This window comes from Coregonus lavaretus (assembly GCF_964263955.1).
Source record: "Coregonus lavaretus genome assembly, chromosome: 10".
Lineage (NCBI taxonomy): Eukaryota > Metazoa > Chordata > Actinopteri > Salmoniformes > Salmonidae > Coregonus > Coregonus lavaretus.
The window spans coordinates 38,816,887-38,831,882 of NC_139997.1; the positions used below are offsets into that span (position 1 = coordinate 38,816,887).

Genomic DNA, 14,996 nt, shown 5'->3' on the forward strand with positions numbered 1-14,996 from the left:
ACTGTCACCAGCCATGCCTTTACCCAGTAAGGTGCACCTATGCTATGTGTTCTCTTGTATACCGATGCAACATTTCTGATTTGTAACACGATTTTCAAGCTCTATCAAGTCCTCGTTTGAAGGATTTAAAGACATCGATGATGGCTCTGGTGATGGAACCTATAAGCAAATGGACACCCAAGCAAGTACTGGATTGGATGAAAGGTAATGATTATACAACATGTTTATTTTAATTTGCTTGACAGAATACATTTGGAAACGACTAACATGGATATGTGTACATCTTTTCTCTTTCTCCAAATTAATGGTTCAATGGAGTTGTTTTGAGCTAAAACGGTGCTATTCCTTGCATTGAAATATTGAACGTGTGCCATTTTGTGTATCAGACCCTGATGGAAGCGCTATTTAGTGTAATTATCACCCTGGCCTGATAGGCTACGCATTTGTAGACCACCAACTAGATACTGAGACCAACGCATTACATGTAAAGGGGTTCAACAATCAGTTGACCTATATAATGTTCACATTTAGATTACCTCATACCATAAAGACTGGTGCTCTCTCTCTCTCTCTCTCTCTCTCTCTCTCTCTCTCTCTCTCTCTCTTTCTTTCTCTCTTTCTTTCTCTCTCTCTCTCTCTCTCTCTCTCTCTCTCTCTCTTTCTTTCAAACACACACACACACACACACACACACACACACACACACACACACACACACACACACACACACACACACAGGTTGAAGAAGTGTTGGCAACAATTGAGGCGTTTGCAAAACTAGCACCATGGACAGCGAACCTACTTAATTTGAAATGGTGTTGACCTAGACAATGATTCACATTACTACATTGATACTACAATTCAGCATTGTGGATAGGGATAGGGAACATATTGTAGGTTGCAAGCTAATTGAACTGTACAGCAGCTTTTGAAACACAATAGTCAATTTCATCTTTTAGATATGCTGTTACACTGAACTCAAAATGGTTGGCGTTATGATGTGTGGTATGTTTTAAAGATGCCTTATGTTCAAGAGTATTAGTGCTATTTCTTCACTATCTGCCATAACATTCATATTTCTATGAGAGAAAACATACTTAACTATAGTTGTTTTTATTATTGTGTTGGCCAACAGTACAGCTGACGTGAAATAACCCTTAGGTAAGACCAAAATGACAAAACGATTGTTGCGCTACATTACCTGCCATAAACAAATTGTGGGCACCGTTACTTTAGTAGTGGCAGACTTCTGTCATTCTGAAGGCGAGACGCTGATTGACAACAAATCCTTTATTTTCATTTAGCAACTGAAACGCTAGCATGAGGAGCTGAATGCTTAAATAATGTTCAAAAGAAAGACCTATTAGTACTGTAACATCCAAGCACAAGTTTAATAACTTTCTCTCTCACCAGGGCACAGGGATTTATTTTAGGTCTACTATCGTCCAACTAAAGAAGCTGTTATGTGTCAACACAGACATGGTTTATGTTTTCCCACGTACTGTACACAATAGTTTTTGCCAGGCAAGTGTCAGTCCAGAAGTGCACAGCCGTGCTTGCCTCTGGCGCTGCTGTCACAGATGTGTCTCCAGCCTTCGCACCAAGGGCAGGGCTCGCCTACGGCACAACTTCTGTGCAGCTGATACACAACACAACTAGAAACTTTAGTTCACTCTCAAATTCTCCACCCAAAACACCATGGGAAGGAAGTGCATAGGCAAGTGACATCTATGTCATCTGTTGTCATATTAAATTCTGTAGGCCGCCAACAGATGAAGCCAATACACAGCAAAAGCTTGTCAGTCTATAAAACTGGTAGAATACAACTGACATAAAGAATTGAGCTGGTCTAATCACTAACCTAAGGACATTTGAGACAGAGGATGCTGATATGAAAGTTGAGACAGAGGATGCTGATATGAAAGTTGAGACAGAGGATGCTCATATGAAAGTTGAGACAGAGGATGCTGATATGAAAGTTGAGACAGAGGATGCTCATATGAAAGTTGAGACAGAGGATGCTCATATGAAAGTTGAGACAGAGGATGCTGATATGAAAGTTGAGAAATGTCTTTGTGCTACCACAGCTGTAAAGAATATTCACATCCTTTTCACACTGTATACTATATGCTATTGGATGCTTTGGCTCTCTTCTTCTTGAGGGTTTTTTGAGAGGTGGCCAGTGGACACAGTTGTAAAGTAAAAGGGGAACTTCACTCAATAGAGACTGCTTCTTACCTGATTTTTCTAAAGGAAAGATCATTAGGGCAATAGAGATCCTATAATTGTGATTATGTAATTTTATGATTAGGGGTTTGCACTTCTTGTTACAAAGAACAAAGTCTAAATATTAGACATTACAGCACACAATCACGGCACACACACACACCAATTGAGGCGTTCAAGAAGAACTAGCACCATGGACAGCGAACCTGGATTGGTAATACTGCCTTACATTGATACTACGTTCCAACATTGTGGCTCGAGGTAGAGCAGTCAGCAAGCTAGTTGAACTGTACTGCATCTATTTCATAACCACTATTTGCTGTGTATGAGAGTAGGTTCAATGCCCATGAGAGTAAGAGGGAGGGACTGACCTGTTTTTGAGGGCATTGAGGGCTCTGGATTATTCCCTTGGGTAAAATGTAATTTAGAATGAATATTAGACACCTGTCTTATTTCATTTTGTGATAGGTCTGAGGGCAATAATGAAGTACTGCTGATAATTCACTTCTTCAAGGGGCTTACCTCTTGGTCACCTGGCAACTGTTGCCATGGAGCCTTGATAGCTAGAGGAAGGCAACAGAATTGAAATCCCACAAGCAGCAAGCTCTCTAATGAAAGCAGCCATTCATGATCATTAGATGGATGCATGAACGTGTGCGCACACACATGCACATGCACACACAAACGCCACACACACACACACACACACTTGCGCAATCATGCTTTCACAAATTTCACTCCCACGAACATAGGCTACGGGCCTGTCTCAAGGCCACAGACCTATCTCAAGGCCACGGACCTGTCTCAAGGCCACGGACCTGTCTGTGTGCTCAAAGAAACAGAGGTCTGGGCAGCAGCACATAACACGGCAAGACAAGTGTTTGCCACATACAAATGGGGAACTTAGTTCAGATGATTCACCTGACTATGCACAGACTATACAGAGCCATCTACATACAGCATATGATTTGATTGTACCATCCTTTGATCTACGTAGGCTAATTTGTCCCCTGTTGAATGCCTGTGTCCATGGATGTGTGTGTGCTGTGCTGTGGTGTTGACATGGCCCAGCCAGTGTGTGTAATGTGGGTCAGCTCTGTGCTGTGGCTGTGGCCCGCTCCGCTCTGCTCTGTGGCTGGAGATGACTCATCTCCCGGGAGCCATGGATGGATGCTGTGGTTGAAAGCCGAGACTCTGCTAGTCTGCTCTGCTGCTATCTGGGCTCCTCTCTCTCTGTCTCTCTCTCTCTGTGCCGCCTGGACCGCTTGACATGGCTCCAACACAGAATGCTGCAGAGGACTCTATGTGTCTGTGTGGCTCTGCTGTGCTCTGATAAGGATGGCTTTAATACGCTGTGGTGAGAGCAGTTGATCTCCTAGACTAGTCCCGTTTCTCTCTGCCCCCATTCTGTTCTGCTCTGCTCTGTTTTACACAAAGAGCAGCTCAACTGGTAGACTGGTTCTGCACAGTTCTCTGGAGTTGAAAGAAAAGTATGTTCTCTCTGCTCAGAGGGTAAGAGCACACTCAGGACTTGGAACATGTTTATGGTTGGAAGCATGCTCCTGGTATTATGTAGGAACTAACAAAGTGACTGAAATGGAAAATGAGTTTTTAGTAGCCCGGTAGGGGTTTGATATGCATCTTCTTCTTTTTTTACAGCAATTACTCTGAATCTGCCAGTCACACTGCATGTTATACAGCTCTGTCATATTTATGCTTTTGAATGGTATATTTCAAACTGTAATACTTCTAAATAATCCAGCACAATCCACATCCTATACACCTAGTAAATGACTTGGATGTTGACAGTAAAGGGGACAAAGACATACTATTAGAACAAAGGTGTGCCTAACATAGTTCCCCCCTCATGCTCTCTTGTCTGTCCCCCATGCAGGCCTGGATGACTGTCTGCAGCAGTACATTAAGAACTTTGAGCGGGAGAAGATCAACGGGGAGCAACTGCTCCACATCACTCATCAGGAGCTGGAGGAGCTGGGGGTCACCCGCATCGGACACCAGGAGCTCATCCTGGAGGCTGTGGACCTACTCTGTGCTCTGGTGAGTAGTCAATCTAGACATAAAGAGTTGGAGTCAGGAAGGATGGTCAGGAGATATGGCTGTAGAGTTAGAGCTCTGGTGCACGGACATGATGGAACAACTTTACTATTGATGACTTCCAGTGCAACCAAGTCAGTGCAGTCAAGGTGCTCGAACTGGAGGAACACAGTAGACGTGCAGGAGATGTCCAGCTAGCCTAGTTGCCAGATCTGTTTGTGCACCGTTTGACAGGCAAGGCATGACAGACAAGATTGAAGACCATAGAAGTTCAGTAAAAAGTGTCCCTTTATTATAAAAAACAACAACATGTGTTTCATCTACTGTCATCATCAGTGTTATTTGCTGAGTAGGGGAGGGTCAGGTGCAGTGCTCAGTACACAGGGCTAAAAAGGCTAGGACCAGAGGCTAATTCCAGAGTCGCGGCAATGATTTGTGTCTGTTGGAGCTAAAGGCTAATTTAGATTAATTGGTGATATATCCTTGTAGGGGCAGATAGAGGTGGAGCTGGAGGAACCTGTGCTGTGTACATCAGTAAGGGTGGCATGAAGTGGGTGTCGTTAGCCTTGGTGTATGATGAGTCATGCAGAGAGAGTCAGGCGTGGGCATGGGAAGAGCCCTGTTAGAGCAAGCTAAGAGCTGTGTATTGATTTGACTGAATCAGAGAGGGGCCACACAGCACACGTCCTCGCTGATGGGCTGGTAATGGATCCATAGGCCTAGAAAGCAGCAGCTGGAAGGGAGTGTGTGTGTGAGGCTGCCTGTGTATGCGGCGTGTGTGGAGCTAACTGAGGTTAGTGTATGATTCGCTGTGACAGAGCGGCCCGCAGCAGAGCATCATTAGAGGCTTGGGAAACGTGCCTGGACTGCCTGAAATCCTGTCTGGCCAACATCTCCACACCCACACACATGTAATCTGTGTCTGTTAGTTAGACAGTCCGGTGGAGGCTGCCTGGGTGTGTGTGTGTCAGAATGTGTGTGTGTGTGTGAATGTTGAGCAGACTGGATCGTTCACATAAGGGGCTATAATATAGGTGTGCGACTGTGTGAGTGTGTGTGTTTGACTGTGTGAACGTGTGTGTGTGCATATGCATTAACACAGTATAGTGTGTGTTCTGCATCTCATCGCCAGCATGGTGATGTGCTGTGATTCTCATGTCCCCATTGATCCTGGCAGAGTGCACTAGAGCTGAACATTGCGTCACTGCTGAGAGGAGACTGACATGAGTAATGAATGCACTGGGGGAGAGCTGCAGGTTGAGGGGCCGGGAGGGACAGTACATGCACACGCACGTGCACACACACACACACACACACACACACACACACACACACACACACACACACACACACACACACACACAGCCCTATCACATGGCCCGTCCAAAATGGATGTCAGCTGAATAGATGTCAGTCTCTCTGCTCTGCTTGTGAAAGACAAGCTTCTCAACAGAGACATTTTAGGATTGAATTTCTCCTTCGTGGGTTGATTATGTGAGTGTGATGGATTGAAAGAAAATGCTGGCTTAGTGTCAGTGTGACTGCTGACTCACTTTGACATCAAACTGAGGATTGCTTGTTGCTGGGAGTTAGATAATTGTTCATCAGTTGGCAGTGACCAGACAGACAGACAGACAGACAGGGCTCTGGTGCTGAGTTGTTGATGCAACAGGGGTTTTACTCTCACTACATTACAGCCATCAGAGGAAAGTGTCCTCTCCATGCAGTGAAGCCTCTCTCTGCCTGAATGGCTCACTGGAAGGAAGGTAGCAGGGAAATGGCTGAGCTGGTCAGTACTCACCACCACCTAGCAGCATAATGGTGTGTTTCCTCTACAGTGGGTTGACTTATTATAGTGTTGCTTAGCATATTTCTATGAATGTAAAGCATATTTAATTCTCCCCCTCCTTTTGTCTCGTCATCCTCTGCATTGACATATATAACCGACTAGTGATGGAGAAGCCCCGTAAAGGCTATCAGACAGCAGCGCATTACTTTGATATTTTTAATGAAGCAAGAGGAAAATCAATAAGGGAAGAAGGAGCTATGGAAACACTGGGCTCGGTGTAATTAAGAGTGACAAAGCCAGGAGTCACCATGGCAACCGGGCTGGCTAAGCTACATAGTCGTGAGTTAGACAGGAAGGAGGCATTTCTCCATGGTGACAGCGATGACTGCTAACAAGACCCGCAGAATGAGAGACAGCTATTCACACACAGGCACACATCTCCAACAGACACACCATTGTGACAAGCTACGTACACACACACAACATACATTTCGGTTAGAGTGGAATACTGCATGTTGCTCTGTACACTTTAACGAAAGTGTAGCAGATGAGTGGTCTTTATTGTGTCTCTGATGAGGCAATCATCCCTTTATATTTACTTGAATAACTTGATCAAAAAGATACAGCTCAGTCAACCTGGTTTGGTTGATAAATGAAGAGGCAAAGATGAGATTTTCTTTACTGGAGGGACTTTGTCTCTATTTATCTATTTGGATCTTATATCCACTATACATTTGCTGTAGCACTGTTTTGTATGAGCTTTCAAATACAAGGACCGCACTGGACACAGACGTCAATTCAACGTCTAATCCACGTTGGTTCAATGTAATTTCATTGAAATTACGTGGAAACAACGCTGATTCAACGTTGACTCGCACCACACTGTGCATGCAAGTTACTGTTATTTCTCCATGTTAACTAAATGTATCCACATTTTCTAGATGAATGACATCTTAACTTTAAAGTTAAACACTTCTGGACCATGAGGGTATTGTACTTTTTGTTCCAGAACTATGGACTGGAGACTGAGAACCTGCGTACCCTATCCCACAAGCTCAATGCCTCAGCAAAGAACCTGCAAAACTTCATCACAGGGAGGCGTCGAGGCGGCCATTATGACGGCAGGGCCTCCCGCAGGCTGCCCAACGACTTCCTCACCTCCGTGGTGGACCTCATCGGAGCAGCCAAGAACCTGCTGGCCTGGCTGGACAGGTGGGTGTTACACCTCGGCCCTGGGGGGGGTGGAGGCTTATGCACCAGAACATCCCAGTTTTGTTAGACTTACAGCGAAACTACACTGACACCGTGACGAGAGCGTACCGTCATACCTCCGCAAAGTGGTTTTCAGGGTGCTGCACTGGGAGCGTGACGAAATGCGTGGCTACAAACGTAATTTTTGTGGGGGCTTTATTTCATAACGGTATGCTATCTGAAATACATTTTGGCCACACGTCATAATGCGAGGATATTCTTGCAACCTCAGCAACACGTTTTTTAATACAAGCCTAAAATGTGATACCAAACCTTTCAATGTGTGCAGGGTGTTTTTTTTGGCTATTTTTGTATTTAGGATTATTAGCTAGGTTTCCATCCAATTGGCGACAGAGTTTCATGCGAAAATTCTAAAATCTGCATAAAAACAATATGCGCATTTTCCCACCAGAGATGTGTTTCCATGAAATTGACTTGTTGCAGCTAAAAGGCTGTGCGTGATGAGTCACTCAGCAGGAGGGGAGGGCCGAGCCGGCCGGGAGGAAAGGGGACAGTGCGAGTCATAGGATGCGGAAAGGGAGGAGAGTAGGGTTGAAGAGGAAGAATCAGGAGATAGGAGGGAGAAGGATTTAGCAGAAGGGAGAGATGATAGAATAGAAGAGGAGAGAGCAGTGGGGGAGAGAGAGCGAAGATTGCGACAGCGCATGACCATCTGGTTAGGGGCTGAGTGGATAGGGTTGGAGGAAAGGGAGACAGAAAAGGGAACAAAGTAGTGATCAGAGACCTGGAGGGGGATTGCAGTGGATTAGTAGACAAACAGCCTCTAGTAAAGATGAGGTCAAGTGTATTGCCTGCCTTGTGAGTGGGAGGGAACTGGGAAAGGGTGAGATCAAAAGAGGCAAGGAGTGGAAGAAAGAGTTGGAAAGAGATGAATCGAAGGTAGACGTCAGGAGGTTGAAGTTACCCAGTACGAAGAGTGGTGAGCCATCGTCAGGAAATGAGCTTATCAAGGTGTCAAGCTCATTAAGGAACTCTCTAAGGGCACCTGGTGGGCGATAGATGATAACAATGTTATGCTTGAGTGGACAAGTGACAGTGACAGCATGGAATTCAAATGAGGAGATGGATAGGTGAGTGAGGGAAAAATAGAACATCTCGATTTAGGAGAAATGAGCAGCCCTGTTCCACCACCGCGACGACCAGATGCTCTCGGACTATGAGAGAAAACGTAGTCAGATGAAGCTGCTGGAGTAGCAGTGTTCTCTGGGGTGATCCATGTCTCCGTCAGGACCAGAAATTCTAGGGACTGAAGGGCAGCATAGACTGAGATGAACTCTGTGTTCTTGACCGCAGATCGGCAGTTACAAACGCTGCCAGAGACCAGTAATTCCACATGGGTTGTGCTTGCAAGGTACACTAAATTAGAAGGGTTGCAACCAAGAGGTGGGGAGCGTCTATAAAGCCTACAAGGAGAGGAGCGAACTGGGATAGAAAACACACACATAGTTGGCAAAGCTACAAAATAGCAAAATGAGATCATCTGAAAATAACTAGATAAGATAATCAAGTGAGAGAGTGGTGTTGAGCCTTGCTCTCTATCTTTCCTCTAATAACTCGGCAGAACCATCTTTGTTTCGGCGACAGTCTTTGTTTCGGCGACAGGCTTTGTCGGCGATGGACTTTGTCGGCGCCGCTGAGAAAACAGGGAATACTGAAGTACTAACAGTAATTGCTAATTGCTTTGCAGAGGTGTAGAGCACACCTCCCGGTACTAATTGCTGATTGCCTAGGAGTGGAGAAACAACACCCCCTCCAATATAGCCACTGATTATGAAAACCACAACAGTCACACATTTCCCTGCCCCTTAATTCTGGTTGATGTGTTAACAATCATCTGCAAGTTATGAGCAGTCAGCAGTTCAGACACCAAGTAGGCTACTGGGAAGACAGGCAGCACTTAAAGTAGATGGCCGTAGCTAGCAAAAAGACAGTACTAGACAACACAGATTAAGACAAAATTATACTTATCACTCCTGGAGATATCAGGAGTCCTCTAGCTATAGAATGAAGCACGCAAGGTCCAACCGAAATTTGACTTGGCCTTTTAACCCAACCCCTCCGAAAGACAGACATACATACACATACAGTTTTATTCTGGAGAGGTGTGGGTGACCGGGGAGCTGTTGTTGTGGGGGGGGGGGGGGGTAAGTGCCTTGCTCAAGGGCACAACAGCAGGCAATGGCATCTAGGATTTGATACCAGCAATGATGGTTATAATATCAATATTTGCGCATAAAAGTGTTTCCACAGCCATTTCTCGCAAAATGAATTTTACAGACAAAAAAAGATCCCACCTTGTCTAGCGTATTTAGTTTGAGAAAAGTCTCTCGTCTTGTCACAGATAGAATAATGAGCGTTATGTTTCACCGGATGTATAAATCTGAAGCATCTGGTTGGCATTTCCACTCACCACCAAATATGGTGATGAGAGGAAGCCTAGTGACCGGCAGTGGGAGAAGATGGAGCGAGATGGATTTTGGCCGACGTTCTGCTAATTTTCTCATCTATGAAACATTTGATCTCAATACAGTTTTCTGTTCCAAATACTAGAATCTGTTACGAACTGAGTATTGCACACGCGCACTTTACAGAACGGAAAATATGCAAATACATGCTAGAACGCGCCAAAAGGATCTCACTAGCTTGTGCTTGCTTCTGCTAACCTCCTTGCTTGTTTTGCCCACTATTAATTTGCTCCCATTGGAAACGACAGGCTGTGGTCTATCTTGGGTTAGTTATACAAATCTTTGGTCTTGTTGTCTTTCCTTGCTAGCGAGTTGGCTAAACACTGCAAGCTAGCTAGCCTTTGTGAAATAATCTTATTTATAATTAAATAATATGCCCGGGCAAATACTTATACTTGCAGTTGTAACGTACAACATTATCCCAATTTGATAAGCTGCTTCAACGTATTCGCTTCCATATCAGCGAAAAATTTCATCATTTTTGGTCACAGAGAAAGAAAAGCACATGGCTATCTGTTTTTATGTTTCCAAATAGTCTAGAATAAAGTTAACACGTCTAAACAAAATACATTTAGGGGGGATTCTAATAAGGCTACAATGTTGTTTGTTTTAATTGTTTGATCAGTCACTGAGATTATATTGATTTATCAATGCAAAATATACTGAACAAAAATATAAACGCAACATGTACATTTTGTGCACAAATCTGTTTACATCCCTGTTAGTGAGCATTTCTCCTTTGCCAAGATAATCCATCCACCTGACAGGTGTGGAATATCAAGAAGCTGATCATTACACAGGTGCACCTTGTGCTGGGGACAATAAAATGCAACTCTAAAATGTGCAGTTTTGTCACACAACACAATGCCACAGATGTCTCAAGTTATGAGGGAGCGTGCAATTGGCATGCTGACTGCAGGAATGTTCACCAGAGCTGTTGCCAGAGAATTGAATGTTCATTTATCTACCATAAGCCGCCTCCAATGTTGTTTTAGAGAATTTGGCAGTATGTCAAACCGGGCTCACAACCGCAGACCTCGTGTAACCATGCCAGCCCCTCCACATTTGGCTTCTTCACCTGCGGGATCGTCTGAGTCCAGCCACCTGAGAAGCTGATGAAACTGTGGGTTTGCACAACCGAAGAAGTTCTGCACAAACTGTCAGAAACTGTCTCAGGGAAGCTCATCTGCATGCTCGTTGTCCTCACCAGGGTCTTACCCTGACTGCAGTTCGGCGTCGTAACTGACTTCAGTGGGCAAATGCTTACCTTCGATGACCACTGGCACGCTGGAGAAGTGTGCTCTTCACAGATTAATCATGGTTTCAACTGTACCGGGTAGATGGCAGACAGCGTGTATGGTGTCGTGTGGGCGAGCGGTTTGCTGATGTCAACGTTGTGAACAGAGTGCCCCATGATGGAGATGTGTCGCGCTGCATGAGGCAAATGGTGGTCACATGAGATACTGACTGGTTTTCTGATCCACGCCCCTACTTTTAAAAAAAAGTATCTGTGACCAACAGATGCATATCTGTATTCCCAGTCATGTGAAATTCATAGATTAGGGCCTAATGAATTTATTTAAAATGACTGATTTCCTTATGTTAACTGTAACTCAGTAAAATCATAGAAATTGTTGCAGGTTGCGTTAAAATGTTTGTTCAGTGAAGGTTACTTTGATGCATAGCCTATAGATCAGATCAAGGATCCAAGCGAGCTTCCTTGCCTACACAACACTGCCCCTATTACGATTTTCATGAGGCACTGGAGTATGTAGAATGTCTAAGCGCACTACAAGGAGCCGCCCCTTTTGTGATGAAAAACGACATTGCGACACGCTCCGTAGGGTCCGTCTCCATAGGTTATAAATAGCCCTTTAGAAAAATAAATAATTGTCTTATAGTTTATATATGGTTCTCTTTCATTGTAAAGTTGTTGGCGAGGGCTTATGCAAAGAGTTGATTTTTTATCTGACTGACTGTTCTGTTCTGTTCTGCCCTCTCCTATCCTCTGACGTCTCTGAACTCTACATATTGTACTTTCTTCCCTCCTGCCAGATCCCCATTTGTCAGTGTGACAGAGTACTCCTTACTAAAGAACAACATTGTTCAACTGTGCCTGGAGTTAACCACCATAGTACAACAGGTGAGTTGTCCAAGGGTAGGAAAAGGTTAGGGAATTGTATTAACTAGATACTATTGCGTCAATATGTCTCTCACAGAACACCTAGCTACATACCTCCATTTTATACTTCTGTTAAAGTTTTGTCAGGAATAGATGAAGGCCTACTGAAAATAACTTCCCTGTTTTAAACACTCTCAATAGACAGTCTGCCAACTACACTAGCGATCTCTTTTTTTAATACTTTCGTTCTCTAACAGTTTTTTAATTGTCTTGCAGGACTGCACAGTGTATGAGACAGAAAACAAGATTCTTCATGTGGTGAGTTTTGAGTCTTTTTTCATGGGGTTTACTGCCCACAAGGACACACAAGGATTCACAAATCTTCCTATCAATCATTAACTGGCCCCATACACAAATCTTATTGGTCACACTTTATTTGGATAGTCCAGATTGTCCATCTGTAGATGCTCTACAGATGGTCATACTATCAACAAGCTATCTGTTGATAAGCAACTGCTTGCTAAGGTTACGGTTAGGGTTAGGTTTAGAATAAGGGTAAGGGTTAAGGTTAGTGCTAGGGTTAGGGTAAGGGTTACGTTTAGGGTTAGTATAAGGGTTAAGGTTAGGGCTAGGGTTAGGATTAGTAGATAGTTAGTTGACATGTTATTGATAGTCTGTAGATAGTCTGTAGAGCATCTACAGATGGACTATCCAAAAAAAGTGTTACCATCTTATTTACAGTCATAAGATAAGCAACAGTAGTCATGACAAAAATGAACAAATGTTTTCAAAATAACAGTGGCATATGAATCATCAAACGTTATGTTGGTCAATGATTTTGAAACACAAATTAATCTTTACATGTTGTTTGTACACTCACACACGCACGCGCGCACACACACACACACACACACACACACACACACACACACACACACACACACACACACACACACACACACACACACACACACACACACACACACACACACACACACACACACACACACACACACACACACACACACACACACACACACACACACACACACACACACACACACACACACACACACACACACACACACACACACACACACACACACACACACACACACACAAAGGCAGACACATTCTCTACTTTATTTAGGGCACATGCCCACACTTGAACATGTGATAATGCAGTCACATGCAGCCTCCTCATCGCCAGGCAGGCAGCACTATGGAAGAAGATGGTTTGGGTTATTAATAAGAGTTTGTGAGTCTGCCTGTGTATTTCTCTAAAGCCACAGTTTTAAGGCCTTTGGTTGGCAGTCTGTGTTGAATAATGCAGAACCTCCCTGCTGCTCCCACGGGCATTCCTGCCTACAACAATTAGACAGGGCGAGAGAGGGAGAAGCTAGGACAAACTATGTACAGGCCAGATGTGTGTTTGTGTCTGTCAGTCTGTGTGTGTGTGTGTGTGTGTGTGTGTGTGTGTGTGTGTGTGTGTGTGAGAGAGAGAGCGAGTGAGAGAGAGAGAGACTGGAGACTAAGGGAATAGATGGAAGGTCATGGCTGTGTCACTGTAGCTAGCCAGTTCTGGCCACTGTGCTACTTGTGGCAGTAATAGAAATCAACATACAGTACATTCGACATGACATCTGAAGGACATGACCGTATCCAGTGCTGCTAATACAGTGCTGCATAGAGCAATAAGAGCCCCTTTACTCCTCAGCTTGTTCAACCAGGGAAGACGAGCCGTAGCGTGCCTTTGAAGAATGCCATGTGTGTCTCAGATGATGAATAAGCCAAAGTATCGCTCATTAAAAAGCGGGTCAGATTCTCAGATAATTGCATGCAGTGCTTCATTCTTGCTGCTCTGAAACGCAAGCAGGAGAAGAAGAAGAAAGTGACTCCATGCGCTCTGTCATTAGGGCTTGGAATTGCCAGGGACCTCACAATACGATATTATCACGACACTTGCGATTCTCACAATTATCACGATTCTCACGATTCTATATGTATTCTGATTCGAAAGTGTGATTTTATTGCGATTTGATGTTCCAAACATATTGCTCTTGGCTGCTGCAGAGAGACAAGAGTGAACATGATAATAGTTTTTTGATCAATCATGGAAATAAAAGTGCTGAAAATATGTTGGCTCACTGTTTAAAAACAAGATGGAGGACAAGCTATAGGATGAAAAATGGTGGAGTTTTGGCGCAGGTACAGCTATCTAGCACTAGCTAACGCTACCTAGCAAAATAAAATAAAAATATGTATATATATTTTTTACAAATCGATACTTGGAGTCAAAGTAGCTAAATAATATTGTCCAAAAATAATATTGCGATATGTAACTGTATTGGTTTTTCCCCCATCACTACTTGTCATTCCCAGTTGGTTCTTTGTCCTACGCCAGCAAAGTGGTACTCTTGAACTCCAGGAAATTATGCAAGATCCCGATGTTCACAATAGACAATGTAGCAGAGAGTTTACTAGTAATACTTTACACTGTGTGGTTTCTCTCCACCATACAGTCATCTGACGAATGAGAGACATTCAGGCAGTAATTCATATCACCCAGTTGACAGTGTGAGCTGTAGCATATTGAATGATCCCGTCCTGTCTTCTTGTGTCTGCAGTGTAAAACACTGTCTGGGATCTGTGACCACATCATCTCGCTGTCCTCTGATTCGCTGGTGTCCCAGTCGGCCCATCTGGAGGTTGTGCACCTGACCAACGTCATGCCCAGTGAGGGCCTGGTGAGTACTCAGACTACACTATAGACACCTTCAATCATACCTCCACAGGAGCTGAACCAGGACTTTGTCTAAGATACACACTCTGTCAGGATAGTTCTGTGACAGAGCAAACAGGCTAACTTTACTTGTTTGCTGTTGCTTCCAAATGTCATACCAAGATATGAAGTGTAAGTCTCATCATTATAACTACAATATTCTCCTTTTTAGTTTAATAAAGTCTACCCTCTCTCCTCTCATTTAGGGAATGTACATCAAATCTACATACGACGGCCTTCATGTCATCACTGGGACCACTGAGAACGTAAGTCTACTTCCTCGAT

General features: G+C 44.0%; 1 protein-coding gene across 1 annotated transcript in view; it reads left to right on the forward strand.

Annotated features, from left to right (window-relative positions):
* Nucleotides 1-140: 140 nt before the first annotated feature.
* Nucleotides 141-14,996, forward strand: part of LOC311135591 (connector enhancer of kinase suppressor of ras 2-like) — a gene marked incomplete at both ends in the record, with an annotated part of 76,875 nt that continues 62,019 nt past the window's right edge. The window contains 7 exons of the mRNA XM_084169601.1: nt 141-204; nt 4,121-4,284; nt 7,080-7,282; nt 11,863-11,950; nt 12,206-12,247; nt 14,557-14,676; nt 14,918-14,977. Of these exons, the coding sequence (XP_084025727.1) occupies nt 141-204; nt 4,121-4,284; nt 7,080-7,282; nt 11,863-11,950; nt 12,206-12,247; nt 14,557-14,676; nt 14,918-14,977 (741 nt within the window). The remainder of the gene's footprint in view (nt 205-4,120; nt 4,285-7,079; nt 7,283-11,862; nt 11,951-12,205; nt 12,248-14,556; nt 14,677-14,917; nt 14,978-14,996) is intronic.